We start from the raw sequence: 24594 nt of genomic DNA, 5'->3' as shown, positions 1-24594 counted from the left end.
TGAAATTCCCCTTAGCTTAAAAGGTATTACTTATAAGAAGAGGGGCAACAATCATTGTGTGGGTAACAATTATTGTGACTTATTTAGTATGTATCAGGATTAGCTCGTACTACTAAGCTTTATCTCAATAGGCTAAAACATCCGTGCTTTACAACTGTACCTATGTATAGGTAACTAATAAGTCCGTAACTCGTAACATGTAGTATGTAGCACATAATCCACAATCCGTAATCCGTAATCCGTAAACCTCATTGTTCAATTCTTCCTTTTTTGTGGTGCACGGGCCACACAATGATTATTTCTTATACAATAATTATTTCTTATACAATTATTGTTTCCTATACAATGATTGTGTAATGAACTAATGATTGTAATATAGGACAATCATTGTTTAATAAATCTATATAACTACATAGTCCCGCTGCGGTAAGTACATCTACGTATTTACACTTTAAACTGGCAAAAAGGCAACCAATAAAAACCTGCTATCTATTAGCCACTAACCGTACATCTGCCCAGTAAAGTTTTGAAAGAAATAAGCTGCCCCACTATTACTCACTATTCATTTCTATTTGTTATTTAAGTGCCCCTCGTCACCAACGCATTTCCTACCCTTGACAACATTCGACGTAAATCAACTACCACTCCGAGTTTCTCAACTTCAAGCTTCAATACCAAAACATAACAGATCAGATACCATTTCATCCTACATATACCAGAGAACTACCTAATTTTCCGTCAACATGCCTAAGAACAAGGGAAAGGTGAGTGCAATATTTCAACATCAACCCCGCCACAAGTCTTAAATTTCTATCATTTTCTCTTTATGTGTGGTCAGCTTGTGAACTTGATCCCGTCCAGAGACAATGATTACCCTAAAACCAGCGTTCAAATAGACATGGATTAGGGGAACTTATGGAATTTCTTGTCTGCTGTGCTTATCAAAGAGAAATGGCATACCAAGTCATTTGACAAACCCATCACACTTTCAACATTTATACCCCTCATTATATTATCTCGCGTCGCAATATCAAATATTCGATTAAAACTAACATTTCTTCAATAGGGAGGTAAGAATCGTCGTCGTGGAAAGAACGAGAACGACAACGAAAAGCGCGAGTTAACCTTCAAAGAGGAGGGACAAGGTACGTCGCATATCTGATTCCCCATCACCACTTACATTCCTATCACATACCAAAGCCCGCGATAAAAGAAGAAGAAAATAGTGGATTCTAACAATGATGAAACAGAATACGCTCAGGTAGTCAAGATGCTTGGCAACGGTCGTCTCGAGGCGCAGTGCTTTGATGGCGCAAAGCGACTAGCACATATCCGTGGCAAACTGCGCAAAAAAGTTTGGATCAACAACGGTGACATCATCCTACTCTCCCTACGAGACTACCAGGACGAGAAAGGCGACGTTATCCTCAAGTACTCAGCGGATGAGGCCCGTTCCCTAAAAGCCTATGGCGAACTACCCGAGAGTGCCAAGATCAACGAAACAGATACCTACGGCCCCAACGACGAGGGCGATTGCGGCTTCGAGTTCGACGAGGACCGCGATTCCGAATCCGACGAAGTAGGTGCTGGCGGCAAGGAGGTCGACATTGACGACATCTAGTTCTCCCTTCCTGCTTGGATGGGGAAGTATCACTCACCTGGTCTTCTGGTTCCGCTACGCCCTACAACCTACCTCATAGCAACTTCAAGACCAGAGGAAAAGCCTGTCTTCTCTCTCAAACCCGGATCGTACTTACTACCATGTAGTCTGGGTTCCACGACAGTCGGGTGGTGCGGCTTTGATGGCAAGCAAGCGGCAGGGTACATGGTGGGAGAGACGTCATGGCCCTTTGCCGTTTGGCAACTTAGATACGACGACTATTTTGTTCGCTACTACGGATATTATTTTCCCTTTTTGCAGTCTATTTCTCGGTGGTTTTAGCATTGATGAAGACAGGAAGGGTGATTACAGAATCATGGCATAATCATAATGAACCTGCGTTGCGGGGCATGGCTTCCAATACGAAGTCAGTTCGTTGCCAGCGTTCAATACATATGCTTCCTTTCTCAACATACTCTACGCTTGGGCAATTATTCGTGACATGATGCAATTATTTGATATGATACTCATTTTTATGGTTTGTAGTTAACTAAGCCTATCAATTCTCTAATTCCTTCTATTCCAAAACTATACCAAGCTCAGAGCTTCAAGTCAATAGTTGATAAACAATCAACCCCGACTACCTGGACCTGTTCGACGTACTCGTGCCCATATTCTATATCCTCATTCTGCGTGCAGGCTCTTTAGACGTCGACAACAGGCCCCAAGTCCCTATAAGTTTTGCTCCCCCAATCCGCTAAGCGATATACCGCTACCTTATTTACTCCGCCCTCACTCGGGTGTAGTAATCGATTCCGCTATAATGAACAGAATACCACCCTCCTTTCCGCCTTGTATGCTTGGTTTTAGTTGTACATATTTGTTTGCATATAAACAGCTTTCAAGGCTTTGCCTGTTTCTTGAAATAGAGGGTCGGCTAGTTACCCACCTGTTAAGTCCGTCTAGTTCTCTCGCAACCTATTTGATAACCAACGGATGAAGCTCCGCTACTTATAGAATCCTCATTTTCTGGGGTGCCTTAATAACTGCGACCAAGCAGGCGTTTCTACTTCCATTCTCTTCTCATCACTTTCAGGCTACATACTCATAAGCCAGCCTATCCCATGATAATCGAATAACTTGTGCTTTCCTCTGGATGAATCTTATGAATATGGCTCTACCACTCATCATCACTCTTCTCATCATCTTCGCAGCCGTTAGTCTCCAAGCACTAGTCTGTATTGGGATAAATAGGAACTTACCGCTATCACGAACTCTTTCCTTCCGCTTCTGCAATGCCGCAGCCAAAGCATCGGCCATTCCGCCTCCGGGTCCTCCGGGGGCAATGCCTGCGGGTGGCAGTCCACTACCGTGCGGTCCCGTATCTGCCCCTCCACCAACTGGAGCCGCGCTCCTATCTCTGATTTGAGACCTATCCACCTTTTTGAGCGCTCCAATTCCACCGGCCTTTTGGATACTTTCAAGCATTGCAGAGCGCCCAGTATCGGCAACGGCTGCAGCTGGAACTCCAGGTGGAACTCCAGATGAATAGCCCGAGTCGCGATTGGGAGGCGGTAGCGGCGGTGCTGCTGGTATTCCAGCTCCGGGTGGAGGAGGTGGGGGCGGCGGCGGAGGAATTCCTGCGAATCCGGAGGGGGGAGGTGGTGGTGGCGGAGGAGGTGCACCAGGACCAGAGCCGGCGCCAGGCAGTGGTGGAGGTGGCGGTGGTGCCGATGACTGAGGTAAAGGGGGTGGAGCGGGTGCGCTCGGCGGTAGAACTGGTGGCTGAGGTGTGCTCCGCGGAGGAGGCGCGGGAGTTGGTCGAGACATGGCAGGAGGTGGAGGCGGTGCCGGTGGCGGCGCCGCTGCACTCGGACCAGGCACTTTTGGTGGAAGACTTGGAGGGAGTGGTGGTGGTGCAGACTGAGGCTGCTCCCTTGGCGGTGGAGGTACCGGACCTCTGGCTGGTGGTGGAGGCGCGTGGTTTAGCTTCTGGCCAGTAAAAGCAGGGGGTACGCTAAATTTGTGTCCCGTAGACATCTCTTCGTTGTCTTCTATCGGAGTCTTTGGCGGTCTTGGGGGAGGTGCTGGTCCGGGTGGAGCTCGGGACGTGCTCTCGGTATGAGCATACTTACCAGCATCTGGTAGCGGAGGAGGAGCATTGAACCGTGGCCGAGGTGGTACTGGTTCTTCTGGTGGTGTTGGCTCTCTATGCACAAGCTCTATCTTACCGGACCTACGAGGCGCGGGAGGGGGCGGGGGAGCACCACGACGCGAGCCTGACGATGTTATACTTTCCGACACTGAGCGGCCCCCTCCGGCAGGAGGAGGTGGGGGAGGAGGGGGTAGGCGACCGTGGCCGTATGCATTATACCCATTGGAAGTCGAGTTACTGGATGGCGGGGGAGGCGGCGGTGGTGGTGCCGGTGTAGAACGTGATGTCCCATTTTCGGATATTCCAGTGCCCTGTTCCTTTAAAAACTCAACAATAAAGTCTTGGTTTTCCCTAATGAACTCATCTGTGAGGCCCTGCTCTGACAGGAAATTTCCAAAATTATCTCGCCAGTTAGGATCATATGCCTCTAGCTTAGCAAATTTGGAGGCTGGCTTGTGAAAACCATTAACACTTCCCGAAGAGACTCTGCCGTGTGAGTGAGAAGGTGGGACGCTACTTCGAGGTGACTCAGGGGGCGTAGGTGCTGAGGCATGCCTATGTCCTCCAAATAAGCCTCCGAAGAACCCAGTCTTGGCCGGTTGTTGTGTTGCTCCACCGAAAGGGGTATTTCTTGTAGCTTTCGAGGCGTTTTTCTCCCTATCGTCCATCTTCTTCTTAAATTGTTTGGCTTCCTTCTCGTCGACGAAAGATAAACCTGCTAAGCAGTCTTCGAGTTCGAAGGTATGGAAGAAAGTTCGGTCCTGGTTGTAAGACCAGTTCTCAAATATTTCCTGATCCCATATTACACCCCGACTGGCGGGCTACAAATTGTTAGAGATTAAGAAGTGCATAGCTTAAGACCAAACAAGGACTCACAGATACGTCAACCAGCTTTAACCAATACGTATGTCCTACCAAGTCGTTGGAGAGGACGATAGCGCCCTGTAGGCCGGTATAGGTCCATTTTGAAGTATTCGGGTATGCGACGTACAATCTCGCGACAGCTACGGCGTGGATCTTGTTGGTATGTTTTGGTACTACTCGCCGAACGGTCTCCTTATCCTCCTCGCTGAGGATGGACGGCATAGTGACAGTTGTGACGAGGTCGTGTGATGTAAGGGGGGTAGGGGAGAGAAGAGAAGGGGGAGATCATGGGAAGTCGGTGACTATCTCCAACCTTCCCCAGGCTAGTGTAGAATTACCTAGTAAATACCACTAAGCAATCATTTGAATTGACATATGTAATTGGAATAGAACGTAGTGTATGTTTTAAGGCTGCCTATCTGCGCCTTGTAAGATGCGTAACATGAAGCGTGCGCGGCTACCCGTAGTATTGCACCGGAAGTTGGCGTCAAGATGCGGTCGGTAGGCGGTTACGCAGGTTCGGGGTGCTAAGTAGCGGTTGGTTGGTTACGCTGGAAATCGAAAAGAAGCGATTGGGAGGCAACCAAATTTCAAAGGCAGATGCAGCAGATGCAACTGATGCAGCTTGGGCTTTGGAAAGACTTGGAAAAGAGGAAATATTGATTGTAATTTGCATGTACGGACTTGGTAGTCAAGTGAAGAAATAGATGATAGAAAGAGAAAAAGTAGTTTAATTCATTTATTTCGTAAGTGACATTGTCCTCTTTTACTGTTGTAGTAATTTCGGAATAGTGTTTCGTGACAATGTACATGAAGTGACCAAGGATAGGTGGATGTATCTGCACGAAACCCGCCCGACATCATCAAGCGTTATCTGACTACCTATATTTGAAGACCTTGACCAATGGAAGTTCTCGAATGTAGTCGAAAAATGAAACAGCCACATTTAAGCACAGCCGCAGTTCAATAATATCTCTTAGACGCCACCTTTCGGAAATGCCCCGCCAAACATTCAAGTTGCTCATCTTAATTTCATTCACTACCTAACCTATGTACTTCGGATAAAGCGGTCAATCGAATTCGAAGGTCGGTGTCGGATAGATAACGATACCGAAGAATCATCCTACATGGATGCGGTCATTCTATTTACATGCACTTAATGGTTCATAAGCTATCAATCAGGCAGCTAGATATCTCGAAAATCGAAAATCGAAAATACTACAATCTTTATTCCCTGTCATCATGCTTATTTATTATTACGTATCCGTACGTACGACATATCCAAGAACCCTCTTCCAGTTTAATATCATTATATCCTAAGTCTATTTGTTCAACTCCTTAGCCTTCGCTTGCCTTTCCTCCTTAGTCCCCTCCTGCTCTGGCATACTTTGAGGAACGACAGGACCCGGATGCGCCTTGTGAGCTGCAAAAAGCTTTGCGGTTTGAGACTGAGCTGCCTCGCTAGTAGAGTTCGACTGAGAGTCGCTGTCAACCTTGCCGGTCTGCTTATATTATTCGGTCAGTATATCATTTATTATTATGAGCTGATATAAGTTGTACCTGGAATGTCTCGGGCATTTTGGTTTATATCAAGAACTTTAGTACTATTTGGTTGATTTGGTATCGAGTATATTGTAAATCGTTGTATGTAATAGTTAATAAGAATCTAAAAAGTGTAGAGCCTTCTTTCGGATCTATAATCGCTTTTATACCACTTAGATAACTTAGACATTCCTAAGTTCTTGATGGTGTAACCGTCTTTCGATCGATATGACGTACGTACTTAGACTTTCTAGAACTTAATGGCCCGCAATTGCCCGCAATTGCCCGTGACCCGGCGTCACAACAGCAACAGGTGATTCGCAACCCCGGATTTGCTAAAGCGCGATTGTAGGTGGCCTGTCTATTAGGTAGGTACCTTAGTTGCCTAATTCAAATTCTATGATGCCTACTCCTACTACTACATACCTAGACTTACCACTTGACTTGCTATTCGACCAGCTCTACACCATATACACGGACACTTACGTACCACATCCTTCTCATTGATATCGAACTCGTGTAATAGGATGATGCCGTATGCGAATATGCACGAGGTCCCTTGAATTCTATCCCGTCGCGCTTCTCCCCTTCCGTCTAAGACGTGCCCCGCATGTCTACGAATAATGCTCCTCAACCGGTGAAGCTTTCACTGCCTCTTGTATGATTTTCTAGTCTTTATTATTATAATAAGTGGTTTGCTTAATTTTATTTGAACTAGGAATACCAACAACACCTCTTCCAAGAACTCCGCGCCGAAGATGAACTCGTCGTTATTGCTAAAGGCCTCGGCCTTATGCGCCTCGTCACCAATTTGCTACACAGCTACGATGCCGCTGGAAATAATCTAATAATAGTCGTGGGCGCTGAAGAGAGGGAAAATGCATGGATTGGAGAAGCTCTCGCTGAGTCTGCTGCTATTAGCATGGCTCCTAAGGCTAGAGGTCTAACAGTAGTAAACACCGACTTCACCAGTGTCGCAGCCAGGGAGAAGATGTACGCAAAAGGCGGCATCTACAGTATTACCTCCCGAATCCTAGTTGTCGACCTATTAACGAGTCTCCTCGACCCAGGCATTATCACTGGCCTAATCGTCTTACATGCGGACAGAGTGATAGCTACATCCCTCGAAGCTTTTATTCTTCGCGTATACCGTCAAAAGAATAAGAATGGGTTTCTAAAGGCATTCTCCGATAACCCGGATCCATTCACGATCGGCTTTTCACCGCTAGCCACGATGATGAGGAACTTATTCCTTCGGAAGACATCGCTATGGCCTCGATTCCATATGACAGTTGCGGATTCCCTTGAGGGCAAGAAGAAAGCAGAGGTTATTGAACTTGAAATACCTATGACAGACTCTATGCGGGACATCCAAACAGCGATCATGGAATGCGTCGAGGTCAGTATTCATGAGCTAAAAAAGGGTAACTCGGGATTGGAGATGGACGATTGGAATCTTGACAGCGCGTTGCTGAAGAATTTCGACGTTATGGTTAGGCGACAATTGGATCCGAACTGGCACAGAGTTAGCTGGAAAACGAAGCAGATTGTAAGCGATCTAACAGTACTTCGCGGCCTACTGCACTCGGTCCTCGCTCTTGATTGTGTGTCTTTCCTACAGCATCTTGATACTATCCATGCTGCTCATTCCCCTCAACCCGGATCTACAAGGCAAACTCAGTCTCCGTGGTTATTCCTTGATGCCGCACATACCATCTTCGAAACCGCCAAGCGGAGAGTATATGCTAGCAATGCGAAAGCTAACGCGAAATCCTCAATCGACTCTCTCCGCCCAGTGCTAGAGGAGCAACCGAAGTGGGCTCTACTCGCCGAAATTCTAGAGGAGATTGATAGAGACCTCTACTTCGAACCTCCGATGAGGGATGACTCTAATGGAACCATCCTCATCATGTGTTCTGATGAGGCGACGACCCGCCAGCTCCGAGATTATCTTCAGATGATGCACGTAGAACCAAAGACCGAGCATGACACAAAACAAAACAGGGAGGAGCATAAAGCTTCTGCTGCGTTCATGATGCGGAGAAGACTTCGAGGCTATTTAAATTGGAAGAGAGAATTCGCGCAAGTCAGCAATGCCTTATTTACTGAGAACCAAAAGGCTCTCGAGGGAGCTGTTGATCCACGGATAGCCCAGGGTACTTACAAAGGAAGGGCACCAGCGAACAAGAGGCGCCGAGTACGTGGTGGCGGTAGTGTGGGCACAGCACCTGGTAGGGCAGCAAACGGAAGTGTAGCGCAGTACTTCGAGAAGCCCAACGAAGTTGCTGACCTCATGGACGAGATTCGGATTACAGGGGAAGAGGCAAATCAAAAGGCAGATGTCGTAGCTGATCCGCTAGAGGATATGGATGATTACTTTGAGCTTTACGAAATGCAGGATCTTGTCGTAGTGCACGCATACGATGGCGATCAGGACGAGCATATTCTCGAAGAGGTCAAGCCTCGATACATAATCATGTACGAGCCAGACGCCGCATTCATACGCCGGATCGAAGTTTATCGATCATCACATAACGATAGGAACGTTAGAGTGTATTTTATGTTTTACGGCCAGTCGGTCGAAGAGCAACGATATCTTGCTACGGTTCGACGAGAGAAAGACTCGTTCACTAGACTTATCAAAGAACGTGCCAGCATGTCTGTCGTTATGACGGTTGATTCGCAAGGTGTCGAAGATCCGCAGGAGGCGTTCTTAAGGACAGTCAATACTCGAATAGCCGGTGGGGGTCGGTTAGCAGCCACAGCGGAGCCCCCAAGGGTTGTTGTTGATGTCCGAGAGTTCCGCTCATCGCTTCCGTCCCTTCTTCATGGGCGTAGCATGGTAATCGTACCCTGCATGCTCACAGTCGGCGACTATATTCTCTCGCCAACTATATGTGTCGAACGTAAGTCTATTAGTGATTTAATCAGCTCGTTCAAAGACGGACGTCTCTATAGCCAAGCTGAGGCAATGTTTCAGCACTACAAAAACCCGATGCTATTAATCGAGTTCGACCAGAACAAATCGTTCACGCTTGAGCCATTCGCAGATTTTTCGGGCAACCTGAAGTCGGTTAACCCTAATGAGGTACCGTCGGATCTTCAGTCCAAAATCGTGCTACTCACTCTCGCGTTCCCAAGACTGAGAATCATCTGGAGCAGTAGTCCATATCAAACCGCCGAGATCTTTGAGGGTTTAAAGACGCAGCAGGAAGAACCAGACCCCATAGCAGCGGTCCGAGCAGGTTTAGATAAAGATATGAAAGCAGAGGATCAAGTGTTCAATCTCGAGCCACACGAGATGCTGGGAGTAGTGCCAGGCGTCAACCCAAAGAACTTAAAGAACTTAACCCTAGAAGTAGAGAATGTTCGCGAAGTAGCAAACATGACTGAGGCTGAACTCAACCCGCTAATCGGGAAAGAAGCCGCAAGACAGGTATACGGATTCTTTAACCGGAATCTAATTGATCTAGATGATTAAGACCACAATAACAAGAAAGTTCATACTATTTCATCTGACACGCTATAGTTAATGTGAATGTCACAGTATATAATGGTGGTTTGAAATGTCTATTATGTTTCTATATACGAGGATGTTTTGACAATTCCATCACTCCATCTCCACGTTAAACAAGAACATCGGGTGTCAAGGTATTGTACTTAAGAAAAAAGAAAATAGGGGGTATCGTAATGCTCATTCGATCGTGATGACTCTTGAAAGTCCCAATCTCTCGTTGACCAACACTCCGCTCATCATCATCGTCCAACCAGCCCATATGAAACGAATTACTCGAATTTAGTTTCCGGCCTTTTTTGGTTTAAAATTTTTTTTTCGACTCTCCTCTTTTCCTCCGTAGCGCATTACCACCTCCTCTAGATGCGGCTCGCGGTGGTAGCATGGCGACGTCGGCCCCATCCGCCGCGCCGCGTACCGGTTGATGTGCCGGTGGACATACCGCCGCCTGTCCTGCGCTTGTGGCCGCCGCAGTAGCCGCAGGTCAGGAAGCTGATGATAATGCCGAAAAAGGACACGATGCCGTTGATGATGGATACAAGGATGTTACCAATGCCAGAGATAATGGCCATGATGACGTTTCCGATGGTACGGAAGATGGATTGAACCTATTATTGCGCTTGTTAGTTTATCTGTAGTTGTGGATAGAGTCGAGTGTTAGTTGTGGCAAAGGTAGAACTTACGCAAGATACTACGGCACCCATATTGACGGTTTAGGTTGATTTGATAGGTTGGGTATAGGTATATTGTTTTTAAGACTGTTGTAGTGTGTGTATAGTAAAGCGTAGAGTTTGCGCTTGCTGTTTTTCTGGGTATTGAAAATGTTCTGGATTATAAGTTACGAACTTAGTTGCAGTTGTGATAGAGGGAGTGACGACTTATATACGAACCAGGTCACATTATTCGTATGGGCAAAACATCATACGCCGTTAGCCAAGGAAAACCTGGGCATCGAATTTCTCAAAGACACTACAGCAATGTTAGGTCATAGAGTTGCAGGTAAGCTTCCAATGAGATCATTCTTTCAAGCCCGCGTTCATATCAACAGCATATTAAAGATGGTTAATCGCCATAACAATAACATTACAGGGGCATATATCGGGTTACGGCACGATAACTAAAGGCGTATGTACATACATTATGTGATATCTACATATTCAGATCCTTGTAGATCCCCAATAATAATTACGTGCATGGAAAACCCATCTTTGACAGATTTGGTCCTCGTGGTTTGATTTGTATAAAGAAGTTGACGTCACAACGACATTGTATCATTGTATGTACCCGCTCGCCGTCATCGTGATCTAAACTTTAGAAAGGGGTTCGCCTTCAGTATTCGGTACTTTAATTCGCCTACGCTGCGAATCACAACCTCACCGGTGTAAATGGTCCGGAAAGACTTAAAATTAAACCTCAAGGATTCGACAGACAAACGGCGGGTAAAAGTGATGCTGTCATAGATCTGTGGCTTGTCTTTAATATCCTTCCTAAAGAGGAAATAAGAGCGCCACAGCGCCACAGAAGAGGGGCTAATATCGTCGATGGGGCTTGACGTGTCTGCATATTCGATTTTATAAGTGCCCAAAGCCAAAAAAAAAACCTGTTTATTTTCTTAAAAGGGAATGATTTAACACGCGGGATGACGCACTTTTGGTAAGATGCGACTAGAACCCTTGCTTAGATCTTTTTCAGCCCTTAACCAATAAGCGAGACAAGCTGTATTAATCTCTTCCTCGTGTTGGTACCTCCTCCTAGACCTAGCGTCGTCATCGTATTACCTATACCTACATTATGCCCAAGAAACAAAGCGGAGCTGGCTCTTACTCGTGGTGATCAGGCTCTCACACATCTAAGTTTTCTATACTGCTTCTAATAATATCTAATAATATCTAATAACAGGCTTGATCCTGTCCCATGCCACCCTTCCATAGTCTAACGTAGAATACGCCACAATATACACGTACTATGAAAATTATATATGACGAAGCCCCCTCCCCTATGCTGCAGACTTTTTTCTTTTTTTTTTCCCTTCTTATCCATGCTTTGCCGCGCAGGTAGCTTCACCCCCCATCTCCGCGGGGAGTCGGGCAAGTCGCTACCTCCCCTCAGGGTGCGGTCTCCCGCCCTGACAGGATGAAACTGAGTTGCAGGTAACCCCCTCCTCTTTTCATGCAGACGAGCAAACGGGCATCCCGCCGACCACGGTTACTGGTTCACCTTACAGCCGCAGTTGATATGCCCCTCGATCGACAATTTATTGTCTCGAGGTAGGTCGTTCGCTTGCTGGCTATGCCCATGCCATTGCTTGACGTGACGATGAGACTATACCGGTCGAGTGATGTGTAAACATTGCTCTCGGTATCTTCGACTCGCTTACTCGCATGGCTATGGCTTCGAACATCTACATACCGACTATTTTCTCCGTCCACCTATCCGTGCTAGACGAGCAATTCCCGGTTGTACACGACATCTCCAATCGAGACGGACAGAGTTTCTCGAAGTTGCGTGTGTGCTGCTGCTGATGACGATACGATCCATCGTGACGAAAGCTTGAGCCTGCGTGTGCGAATATCCGTCCACGAGCCTTCCCGGTTGAACCTCTCCAGGTTCTCGGTAGAAGAACTGTTGTTGATCGACTTTCCCCGCCGACTCGCTTACCGCGATGTAGTCCACCGCCTCGCCGGCCCCCTTTCGATTGATGCTTTTGAGTACTATCTCTTGTAGACGTTGCCGTGTCCCGGTGAATGCCGTCGCGTGGAGGGAAAAGAGAAAAGGTACGGTGTGGCCTTTTTGGTTTTTACGGGTGTTCTCTTGTTTGGGGAAGTATGGCAGCGCAAGCCTGGTCCCAGTCCCATTTCCACATTATCCTTTTGGTGCGTTTTAGCCCGTATGGACGAACTAGATTGTTATATCACAATCACGAGTAGACGTCTCACGCGAATGCTGGACGGTATCAGGTCGATAATCCTCCAACAAACCTTCACAACATCCATAATCTTACTTCCTTTGTATACCATTCTCAGGTCATCTCAAGCATATGGGGAAGGCTCCTTTGGCATGTTCTATTAGCACTCGAGGTCAGGACAAATATGGGTCCAAATTATTTTCCCTATGGACATCGCATCCCGCAAGACACCCATTCTCAACATCGAAATATATCCTCATGTTAAAATTACGCCAGGGAGCAATTCAATATACACTTCCTATGCAATGCCTGGCCGTCAATCTACCTATGGAATGCTTGGAAGTACTACTATGGGGACTGTGAAGGATTTTGGAACGTTGCCATACTTTACCGTTGTTTCTCGCATAATAGTGTAGAGAAAATAAATCTGGTTTTCCATATGCCGTGTTTGACGGGATCGATATTAGTGAAATAATAGTTTTGCCAAGATGAATTACTAGTCTTAGATAACCCGTGGTTTTATCCAAATCTTGTTTTATCTAACAGTCTTACGGCAGTTGTATAAAATACATATATTGCAATGGGTTGATCTAAACTGAAGGTGAAGTTAAAATGGATATATTAGTTCCATGGCTAGAAAATAGACTGTAATAGTCCTATCGTAAAACATAAACCCGAGTATATATAGAAAACGCTGAAAGCATGCATGGAACGCAGGTATAATAGGCCGTATTAACAATTGTTCTAAATCACAATAAGGACGTACTTGAGTAGTCCAGCAGGTCTTGGGTAACTCCAAGCTGCTTCACCAAATTCGGAGCGTATTAAGAGAACTGGACGTTCTTCCTCCCGGCACGGTTTTGCAAGTTTCTTAACCAAGCCAGCTAGTTTAGAAAGTGCCTCGGGCACCACTCTTCTCATCGATATCGCGGTACCGTTCACGCTCCTTCCGGTCCTTCAATAAACAGGCGATAGACATAATCAGGACGACGTCAATGCCGACCATACCAAACATAGCTGTGAAGATGTTGTCCACGAATGTGTTTCCGAATGAGTTTAAAGGGGCAGCACATCCTCGCATTAGGGCGGCGGCGGCGGGACTGGGACAAGTCGCATCGGTAATGAAAGCAGGGGAAGAACTGTTGTTGAAGCCGCAGCAAGAGAACTGGGAACAGAGTTAGCCTAACCTATTAAGTGAAAAAAAAAAAAAGGCGTAGCTATGGTATTACTAACAGCTGTCTGCATGAGGCCTTGTACTTGAGGTGGTTGCGAGAGCCAAATCTCGAGGAATGCTTCTTTCATCTTCAGGGTGAGAATCCATAAGTCTACGCCGATAGACATGGTGAAAATAGCATCAACCACAATCATGTAGACAGCCACCTTCAACCAACCCCTGCTATTCGTTGCTAACGCTGGGAGCGTAACTAAGAAGGTAACAAAAATGAAGATAGCGTTGACGATCCCAGCTGTAAAAGGAAATCTTTGGTATAGTAAGTCTCGAGCTGCATCGTTTCCTTCCGTTGGCGTATCGAAGCACGTTTGCTGTACGATGACAGAGAACCCCAACATAATAGCCCCCATGGCCACGAACAATATGTCCATGGTCACGAAGGTCGCAAGCACCTTGTTCACCATCTTGATTTATTGCGAAGTGGTTGTCCCTAAATTTTTAGTTCTGGAAATACACGGCTAGTATTCCCAATCTCTTAGTACACAAATGTACTTTTCCTCCTTCTAACCCCCCCAATACGCGTAATGATTTTTTTTTTCGAGGTGCTATTCTATTGACGACCGGCGTCTCGTATAGTAAATTTGGCTGTCGTAGGCGACGAACGAGTGTGTGGCAAAATAAAATAGCGAAAGAATGTAATATCAAAAGTCGGCTTAGAGCGTAGCGCGACAGCACTTACACCTTGACCAGCAATCCGAAAAAGGAGAAAAGAAGATAGCGAAGCGAAAGTAGCAATTATGAAAAAAGGAGTAAAGTGAAAATAATACGATGCATAGCACGGACTATTGGAGAATAGAAGGGACCTTAAGCGCCGGGCTTGTTGAAAACTAAACTAAAACGCTACCGCTTTTCTTTCTCGGATGGCTCCGAAATGGGAGAAACGTGCGAAGCCAAGCGGCAGGGCAAGGGGATTAAGAATGAGATACGACGAGAAAAGACACGCAACGGCCTGCCCGAATTAACAAAACCAAAAAAAAAAGACTGAACAAAAATACCATGCCACCAGGGCTCCGCCTACATAGTACTATGAATTTAGAAAGAAGGGAAATTAGAAAGCTTTGAAGTAAAGGTGATGATGTTTGATCTCTTACGCTTGGTGTTTGAGATTTGTATAGGGTAGAAGGAGAACAGGGGATAGCCCTGTGTCAGAAGCTGATGCACATACCAGAATGTGGTCCGTGTTAAGAATTAGATACAACCTGTCACAAGATGAAATCAACTGTTATCCAATTAGAAGAGAGATTTCGTAAACACCAGACTAACTAAGGAGAGAATCGAATGATATCGGTCTGAGGCTCTGACAATATTCCATGGCATAAACTATACGCCAAGATATGTATACGTATACACTTATTGATTGCTTCTACGCTATTACCTATAGGTACCTAAGGTAGTTCTTCGGGTTCGTCAAAACTTGCCTTAGAGAGGTCTTAAAATATCTTTATCTTATTTTTGCTCTCGAGAAACATCACATCTAAAGCTAACTTCGAGTCAGTGTTTATCTCTAAGTCTTGAATTATATCTGATGTTCGTCTCCTATCCGAAACCTGATGATTCCTCTAAGGTATATACTCACACAAGACGGAGGAATATAAAATATGATTCGAAGGTCCTTAGAAGATCCATGCGTCTCGAGTTGATGATGCGGCTTTGCCGCACACCCTGTTGCACATCATCCGCATGTAACCCATAAATTTCGATCAGATGCTGAGGATCTTCAAACATCAACTAGCCATGATTCGAAAGTTAAAATAGAATCGTCTAGACGGCATATGGCAGTTTCTAGTTATGGCTCGTCTGGCGATCTTGGTAGGTAAGGGAAAGAAGATATTAAGATAGATTAGTTTCTCGCACTAAAGAAACACGCCGCGATCCTTCTCAACTCGAACCCCTCTCTATAAATTTATCTCTTACCTACTAAACACGCCTTTACTATTAATCAAGGGAAGGCCTAAAAAATTCCTTGGGTGATGACGCGAGACACTGACTCGGATAGGGCGCAGTTTTCTCATATGACCATCCAACTTACCTATACATTGTGCTCCAACACCAACGACACCGCTATCGTGTTGTCTAATCGTGTCGTCTGTCCGGTGGCCGCAAGGTTTTCTCTATTACCTCCCATCTCACCATCATAAAGAAGAATGCAGTATGCATTGCCACTACAGAACCGCAATTCAGAAGGCAAGTGGAGCGGAGATTGGCTACCTATGAACGGTTGCAACGGCAACTGGCATGCCGGAGGGGGGTAGGAATGCCATCAACCATCAGCTATGAGCGGGAGCGGGAGTGGGAGTGAACGATGACTCTCGGAAGACGACTCGATGCAACCCCATCCCGAAAACTCGGTACCTCGTACGGAAAGTACTGCATTAGGCGTAAGACCCTAGGTATGCAACCGGCTAAGACATTGGGCTTCCTGTGTCTCTGATCGAGCAAGAAAAAGGCCGCGCGGGTAATTACAAGCATGCTGTGGTATTCCAGTGACGATATTCTGATGTCACCAAGGTAGTAGGTGGTGCTAGGCCATATTGCCGTGACTCCCGCTCCCCGTAGCAGCGCCGTTCCAGACTTTTGATGCTGGGCGATCCTTCACCGTGACTTCTCCCGGTGCCGTGGTTCACGCTCTTCGACTATCGGGCGAGGCACCAGAGTCAGAGTGTCATTCGGATGTGAAAACACGACCAATTGGTATTCATGATGCGTCTTAGTGGCGCAGAAGAGTGACACTCATCGAATTGTCACGGCGCTTATAGGTAGTAGTATTGGATGTAGTAGTTTACAACCAGAGCCTCTTCGTCATAAGTCTATCTAATTGTTTTTCTAACGTCGGAATAGGTAACGAAGTATATTCCATAGATTTGCTAGCTCTTCATGGCTGCCCGCTAAGTAGTCTAGGTTAGAGTGGTATGCCTAGGAAAACTATGGTCGTCGATATTGCCTTCATCTTCTCTACCCGTCTACTAATCGTAAAGAGGTTTGTTGAATTTACATACAGACGTTGGTTAACTCGAGTTAATAAACTTTGATCTTCATTTAATATTGCGTAATACAGATTACAGCAATTTTAACCACCAAGTTAAAGGTTCCCACGGACAAATTCCATCCAAGATTGCAGCCCCCGATCGCATCGATCACATAGTAGTTCTGGGGTCGCGTTGTAGATCGTATTTCCTGCGAATGGCGTTGCTAGATTATTAGTGTTTTCCCCTTTCGGACTGTTTTTAACTACGGTCCGAGTCCCAATCTACCACCGGGCACTTTCACAATGAACGGAGTATTACATCGTCTGGCTTGGTACGCAGTACATAGCCTACATAGCCTACTGCCATGTAGCTCTGATCGTTCATTACTACGCGACCTAGAAGATATACAAGATAGTATGAAGCCAAGCAAGGCATGGGCAAGGGTAAGAAAACGCAGATCGGCCTTCTCCAATTTCTCATCAATCCTACGAAGCCACGCTGCGTGCAAGGAGCTTTGAACCCCAACCTCTCAAGAATATGGAGTGGCTTAATAAGTGGAACGATGATTTGCTTGGACCCTGGCACAACTTAACAAGGCCCTGGCAGTCTTGGGCAGGCAAAAGATCGTGCCGAACCGCACAAAAAGGAAAAGTCGTTTACTACCCGCGGGGCCGTCATGATCAATCTGGATGCCTCGTGGGAGAAGAGATTGGCGCTTTTCTATTTCTTGATCGGGAACAGTTATCAGTTCTCTAAACTAACGACATATCATCTCACATACCTACCTATATAGTCCTTCTCCTGTCGATACCTACGTATTGCCTCCATAGTCATAAGTGAATATAGGTACGGATGGATATCAGCTACATTATGGAGAGCCTGGAACGTATAACATACCTCTACGTACTCAGCAATCTCTCATCTCGATAAACCCGAATTAAACGCCCGTCCTTTGGATGGTCCGCATGTAATGGTACCTTTTCTTTCCGACACTACTACGGATTTTTCCTTCTACTTCTCTCGCTCCTAGGGTCTGCTGCTCTATCCTTTGCCCATTGAATGGATAGAACCAATTCAGGACGTATCATTACCCCCGCTTTTTCCATCTCAACGTTACGGCCCTAATGTTGAAGCTCCATAACGGGGCACATGGTGCAATCGCGTTATTAGAGACTAGCGAGGATGTTCGCGTTCTCAGCGGACCCCTACGAGATGACCTCCCAGATGACCTCCTAAGCCTCCCATTCACGTAGTGAGTCTGGGAGTAAACGGTCCTACAATACCTACAATGTAAAACCTTACATTGTGCTGAAGAGTCATCCCGTGGGTGTAAACCCAGATGTTAGGCATCCACCTCTCAATGAGCTAAATGGGTAAAATGAATGGCATTTCATCTCTTCGGTGTCTTTGGTGCATTTCCGAGGGCAATTAAGTCTGTGCAAGACATACATACAATGCTTGGATGCTGGATGCTGGATGCATCGGTATAACATCAAGTCAGGCTGGTACGCTATAAGAGATGAACCAATCATAGCAACTCCGGCTTTAAGAGCGATACTCTCCGAGGGGGCGTCTTTATTGCTTATCTGGTTACGTTGACGGGCTTTGTTTCTTCTTCCTTGTCTCATCATTAGAAACATTTTTAAAGAATGGAATTCAAGTCTAAAGATAGCCTTGACGGCATTGGAATCGAAACATGACTCTACATACATACCTTACCTATCTAGACAGCTGCTAACGTACGGATTTAATCAAGATGAAAACGTCAAGACCATCCATCCACTACCAACGTGCTGGATTGGATTCCCGATATGGTCAACTCCAAAATGGTCGAACGGCCTTCATTTCATTGGAACGGAGGCAAGATGCGACCTTGAACCCCTGCTCGCCCCTCATGCATGGGGGAGTGTGCCCGCATTGTTCCTACAAGAGAACCATCCACCAGATCCGTGAGGCAATGCACTGTGCGAGTCTCAGAATGATGAGAGTGGAGAGCTTGCCAGGTGGCAGAGATGAATATGTACACTACATGACAGCTGGGTGAGCTATGTGTTTTTAAAAATATATACTGTATTTATGTAGTGTACCTAAGGTACCTAAGGTAGAACGTAGACATTCCACGCGGCGTTAAGGATAAATCCCCATTAGGATTCTTCGGCGACAACATCAGATCTTCACGACTGGCTTTCTTACCTCTACGAATTACCTAAGCTCATAAGGACATCTCCGTAAGGCTTAAGGCTTAGGGCTTATTAGTGTAAGACGTCTCTAATCAGAACCGAGGCCTTGTGTGGTTACGCAAAGTAGCACAACGACAAGAATAAGACCATACCAGAACCATACCAGATACGTAGACCATATGTACATATTGTTTTCTTCTCTCTCTAAAATAATACGTGTGCTAAGACAGCATTCTGTGTTGCTTTTTTTCCCACCCCGTAAGCACTAAGAGCCTGTCAAAATTACGGTTCGGCTGTCAACTCGCTGTCAGGGTCCCCTACAATGCCAGTTAATGTAGAAGCGGTCAGCGGGCTCCAGCTTTGCTGACTATCTTCACCACTTATATTCCATTACAAAGTTATTACTATGTAGACCTTGTATGTAAACCTGCAGCAATATATAGTAATGAAACCCATGTTTTCTTCTTGCCCAGCTACTTAGCTACTCGGTTACCCAGCTAACTAACCGGCTAACCTAGTTACTTACTTTCATATGTATTGCATAATATGCATGTTAATCACCAACCAGCGGGCTTTCGGTCGGACTGCTGTGCCGCTGACGCAAATGTAAAACTAGCAGGGCTTATGGGAATCCTGGAGGCACCAGCTCTTATGGCTCATATGGTGGAATTACATACGTCCACATACATTAAGTACCTAGATGACAGATTCATGAATATTCGTAATCGGCCGCTCTTTAGGGGGCCTGCGCGTGGCGTGTCTAGCGTCAGTAGAAGACCTGCAGAAGTTAATGGTTAATGCAGTACGACATGCATCGAGTAGGGTCCTGGCAGCCTGGCAAGCCGCTCTATGTATTATGTTAGGTATTATATTGTACTTTGACTCATTTTCCAGCTCGCACTGTTAAGAACCAACATTTTTACCTAGGTAAATTCCAACACTTCAAGACAAATTGTGACCAGTATCATTATCTACCACCTCATCCGGGAATTGATATACCTATCACAAACGATCTTAAAAGCTTATTTTCACTTTGTATCCTACTTTCCAAATCCCGACGGCATATCTTGAGCTTCATTGGTGTATCCTGCTTACTAGGAAATTTCCATAGCCACTAATCAAACCAATAAGTATCCGACGGTCGCCGATTACTAGCTCCAATATGCAACAATGAGATGTATTTTGAACCGAACTACTTTGGCCTCGGGACATTTAACACACACAAAAAATGAAAAAAAAATAAAATACATAAACCCCAACCGGTTGTAGCCACCCTTTCTCAACGACGGCGAAACCGATGCAAACTGAGAGCCTATGGCTAGGCGCCGGTTCTTGATGACTATTTGGTGTATCGACAAATAGATTGACAGTAGTACGGGAAAACCGGATATCCGGGATGAGGTGGCCAGATATTCTCTAAGAACGGCGTTACGCATCACATTAGTTAATGACAGCTCAACTTGGCAACGAGTCACTCGACTCAAATAGACCCAACCGGACAAATAGAAATTTAATAGAAATTTACCCTACTATAATAACGTTTCAATCGAATCCTACCAATTTGAGATGTCTCATTTGACTACTATGTTACCAAGCGGCTCAAAACCGACTTACACGTGGTAGAATTATACGTCTTAGATGTGAATGGTATGTTGTTTAATCATATTTCACTGCGATATCGCAAAATATGAATAATATGTACCTACCTATTCATGCCGTCAGCAATGGGAGGACATACGTAAAATGAAGAGCGGCACTTACGAAGACATTTGGTATGAGTTATGATCCATATTCTTTATACAACCATTCCAACGTTTATTAAACAATACGATGTACGTACATTAACCCACATACCAAGACATCAGTCTTTGATGTCATTACAAATATGACATCTACTTATTAAATCCTAACTTTCCTCGAGTCTTGAGTATTACGTAGGTAGACACGTACCCCGCAACGCTTATTTGACTTTAAGTATGCGTCTTGTGAGGACAAGGAGTATCATATACCATTGGTTGTATTACTACGATTCGCTCTGCTAGCTTTTTACTGCTTCTAAATAAGTACACTCACTCAACTCAAAAATACAAACGGGGGCACTAATAATATTTCTTTACGTCTTAATAATTTATATCAGCTAGAGTTTATATGATTCATGTATCTTCTACGTTAAATCGTATTTAGGATTTGACATTAAAATATATCTCATATATATTAATAACGTTCGTTTTTCTCTTACACATGCTTTGTAAAGGTTTTAAAGTACCTAGTAGTTACGTTTAAATAGCAATACCATTATTAGTTCAAAGGCTTTCTACCTTGGTATGTTAAATATATCCTTTAAACCTAATCAGTATTATTATTGTTATTTTATGAGAAGTCTTGCACTTAACATAGAATCCTCGTAAGCAGGAAGATACGATGTTAAAATGATCAAACTACCTAAGCTTCTACAAAAAAAAATAGATGTCACTTATATATATATACATATATGGTTTCTAAAATAAATGTTAAGCTATTAAAAATAGTTCGCTTATAGACATCATAAAGCTAAAATTGAGTTGAAGCTCTCCCGAAGCTTCACATAAAGAACTGAAGACATATCGTCGAATAAGATGTCAAGCACAGTGCTGAATTCGGAAAGTACCTGATTTAGCTTTGCGATCCCAAGTTTGGCAGGTGGCAGGTGGCAGGTAGCAACTTGCTTAGGTGGGGGAAGAAGGAGCGCTACCATTAATAATAATAAGACCGCGCGTAGCGTCTTCGGTACGTACAATCGTACATAGAGAACCTAGAGAGCCCCATTATGGCCCACATCAGCTGGTGGACCCGAGCGTTCTGCGGAAATTTCTGCACCGTTATTTTAGGAGCTACCAGCCTGCATGCGTTCCCCCCTTCGGTAAGCCATGTCACTTACTTGATGATTTGATTGGCTAAATGCCTCATCCTTTACTTCAGTAAAATACTTTGGTCCAAACTCACAAAGCATTGGTCTCCACCATCCATCCATTACTCGACCGCGCCAGTCTGATTGCCCTCCAGGCAGCCCAGTGAGATACATACTTACCCTTAGGCTACCTAGTACCAGGTCACACCGATAGCTTCAGCACTATTACACTATCTTACGTACCTAATTGTACCTACCTATCTATCTACCTGGGTACATGTCTTTCACCCCGTGGGGTATGCAGACAAGCGAAGCAAGCAACCGCGCATTATGGTAACTGCTCATATAGTGTACCTAAGGTTCCTCTAGACGTACCAGGAGCACCAGTCAGTCCCTACAATAGGATTATTATTATTATCATTATTATTATTATCAACCCACCCGAGGCAGCGAGGGTTGTTACTACTTTATTAGAAAGTCGAGTGGTATCGCCAGCACTAGCTCTGCACTAAAGCACAGAGGTAGCTAGTTCGGTCATAAAGCCAGGTAAGTGATTGGTTTGATTAGAGAGGCACCTCCACGATTAGATAGAGCTAGCAGGGCCCCTCTAGCATTGGGCTGGGGGTGAGAGCAGGGGAACGAGGGGGAAAGCACCAACGGTCCTACTGCTGGTGCAGGCTGGTACAGTCTGGTGCTATGAACTGTATGATCAGAGCAAAAAGAGTGGAAAATCACGACCCGCCACCTAGTGGCCCATGCCCCCGCAGCTTCTGTCTTTTTTTTCTTTTTAAACAGTGCGGCCTTGACCACGCAAAAGCCCGTGTGCTACCACCTCGCTATCCTCTTTTCAATCATCCCGCATTCACCTTTCCTGATCAATCAATCAGACCAAGCTTGATACTGTCAACGTTTTGATCTTTTCTCACAGGGGAAGTTTAACTCCAAAAACGTACTGTTTGACAATCGCCGAGCCTCCCTTTTCAGAATCCCCTTGACTTTATTTGCATCAGCCCGCAAAGCACCGACCATCATCTAGTTTGGGTTGTCAATCACTTTTTTTTTTTTTTCAAGGTTCGCGCCCACTACCAATTGAGATTTAATTATTATTTTTAAAACTACACTTTTTAAATTGTTTGTTTTGGGCAATTGACTAACATTTTCTACCTACCTTACCAGGCAAACATACTAAAATTTGACCGACCTATTGACGAATACTTTCCAAGTTTACCACCCGACCGGTGTACTGAGAGACAACCCAAAAAAAAAATAAAAACAACCAACCCGAAGCCAAACAAAGCCGCACGGCCAATCTTTTACTTTTTTTTTTTTTTTTTTTACCTTATTTTCCCTTTTGACACATTTTTTATATTTTTATTTATTTCCCTAAGCAGGAAGTAGTAATTAATAGTTTCTACGCTTGTTCTTCGGCCCTCGTCTTCCAACTTTAATCCGCCCGGTGGCCGCGCACCAGACTCGATACAGCAGGCGCCCCAACCAGGTTTCTGCGACAGAATTACAGCCTACTACAACCCAGAGCCTCTCCGCTCAACGCCAGATCAAGTATAGGTCGTCGGCACCACGACCAAAACAGTATCTCCACCATTTTTGCCTTTTTCGTTCGTGATACAATCGTCGTACCTCGATAAAAATGGCCGACATCACAGACCAACACGATCAAACTTCTCCCACTGAACTTGACGATTCCCACGTCGGCAATGGCAATGCCGGTCCTGCAGAAAACCGTGGCATCAAGCGCCAACGCGCTAGTATCGCGGACGACGACGACGATGATGATGAGAAGGGAAGTCGCGAGCGTCGCAAAATTGAGATAAAGTTCATTAGCGACAAGTCGCGTCGTCACATCACCTTCTCTAAGCGCAAGGCCGGAATAATGAAGAAGGTATGTTTATGCATCGGCTTCTATTACCTTCATCGCATATTAGTTCATCGATCCATCGCGTTGAACGCGTTACTTGTTTTGAAATTGAAGTTTCAATCGTGCCAACATTTGTACTAACGTCTTATTTCCTAATTAGGCATATGAGTTGTCTGTTCTGACGGGCACTCAAGTTCTGTTGCTTGTCGTGTCGGAGACTGGGCTTGTGTACACATTTACCACCCCCAAGCTCCAACCGCTGGTGACCAAGGCGGAGGGAAAGAATCTCATTCAGGTTCGTATCGCGACTTAGCTCAGCTCGATTCGAGTCCTAAACTGACCAATTATATTTAGGCTTGCTTGAACGCGCCCGAGCCTACCCAAGGTAACGAGAACGGTGTTGACGATTCCAACCAAGTCGAATCGCCTGAGGAGCCGCCCAATTCTCACCTGCCCCCTCAGACGAGCCGACCGGGAATGCCTTCTCATATGCCTCCGAACTACGTACCCAACGTGCCCATGGACCCTCAACAAGCTATGGCGTATCAAAGTTACATGCAGCATCAACAGCGCGGGCAATTTGGGCTAGCACAGTCTGGTATGCCGCAGCATACCTCACATCAATCGTGACGGTTGCCATAATGGCGACAGTATTGCCTTGCACCTGATACCCCGAATTTAATGCATTCACGAGGTTCTTTTTTTTTTTATTCGAGGCATTCTGAACACACCTATAATTGCAAGGCTTCGGTGGTCCGGCGTTGTTGGGTCATCGTGACTTATTTCTTATTTGTTCTGCACAATGCGACCATATTATTTCCGTACCGATTTCGACCGTCTTTCGTATTATATCACTTGTCGCTGACAGAATTTG

At 45.4% G+C, this 24594-nt stretch overlaps 6 protein-coding genes across 6 annotated transcripts; 3 read left to right on the top strand and 3 right to left on the bottom strand.

Annotated features, from left to right (window-relative positions):
- Nucleotides 1-743: 743 nt before the first annotated feature.
- Nucleotides 744-1621, top strand: GL218_02362 (Eukaryotic translation initiation factor 1A; the record flags this gene model as incomplete). Its single annotated transcript, XM_033578874.1, has 3 exons — nt 744-764; nt 1067-1145; nt 1251-1621. 3 exons carry the CDS (start codon nt 744-746, stop codon nt 1619-1621), a joined length of 471 nt encoding a protein of 156 aa, XP_033438098.1.
- Nucleotides 1622-2777: 1156 nt separating this feature from the next.
- On the bottom strand, nt 2778-4841 carry GL218_02361 (Proline-rich protein LAS17; the record flags this gene model as incomplete). The annotated part of the gene is made up of 3 exons (XM_033578873.1): nt 2778-2806; nt 2863-4576; nt 4632-4841. The coding sequence occupies 3 exons, from the start codon at nt 4839-4841 to the stop codon at nt 2778-2780; spliced, it is 1953 nt and encodes a 650-aa protein (XP_033438099.1).
- A 1930-nt stretch (nt 4842-6771) lies between these two features.
- On the top strand, nt 6772-9642 carry GL218_02360 (DNA repair protein rad16; the record flags this gene model as incomplete). The annotated part of the gene is made up of 2 exons (XM_033578872.1): nt 6772-6819; nt 6880-9642. 2 exons carry the CDS (start codon nt 6772-6774, stop codon nt 9640-9642), a joined length of 2811 nt encoding a protein of 936 aa, XP_033438100.1.
- A 392-nt stretch (nt 9643-10034) lies between these two features.
- On the bottom strand, nt 10035-10379 carry GL218_02359 (uncharacterized protein; the record flags this gene model as incomplete). The annotated part of the gene is made up of 2 exons (XM_033578871.1): nt 10035-10283; nt 10359-10379. The coding sequence occupies 2 exons, from the start codon at nt 10377-10379 to the stop codon at nt 10035-10037; spliced, it is 270 nt and encodes an 89-aa protein (XP_033439003.1).
- A 3090-nt stretch (nt 10380-13469) lies between these two features.
- On the bottom strand, nt 13470-14215 carry GL218_02358 (putative tetraspanin protein; the record flags this gene model as incomplete). The annotated part of the gene is made up of 2 exons (XM_033578870.1): nt 13470-13745; nt 13814-14215. The coding sequence occupies 2 exons, from the start codon at nt 14213-14215 to the stop codon at nt 13470-13472; spliced, it is 678 nt and encodes a 225-aa protein (XP_033439002.1).
- A 9277-nt stretch (nt 14216-23492) lies between these two features.
- On the top strand, nt 23493-24350 carry GL218_02357 (Transcription factor of morphogenesis MCM1; the record flags this gene model as incomplete). Its single annotated transcript, XM_033578869.1, has 3 exons — nt 23493-23744; nt 23881-24015; nt 24075-24350. 3 exons carry the CDS (start codon nt 23493-23495, stop codon nt 24348-24350), a joined length of 663 nt encoding a protein of 220 aa, XP_033439006.1.
- Between the last annotated feature and the right edge of the window lie 244 nt (nt 24351-24594).

Source organism: Daldinia childiae, assembly GCF_008694065.1.
Source record: "Daldinia childiae strain JS-1345 chromosome Unknown Scaffold2, whole genome shotgun sequence".
NCBI lineage: Eukaryota > Fungi > Ascomycota > Sordariomycetes > Xylariales > Hypoxylaceae > Daldinia > Daldinia childiae.
Note: the sequence above shows the minus strand (reverse complement) of the source record. Positions and strands in the feature narration are given on the sequence as shown.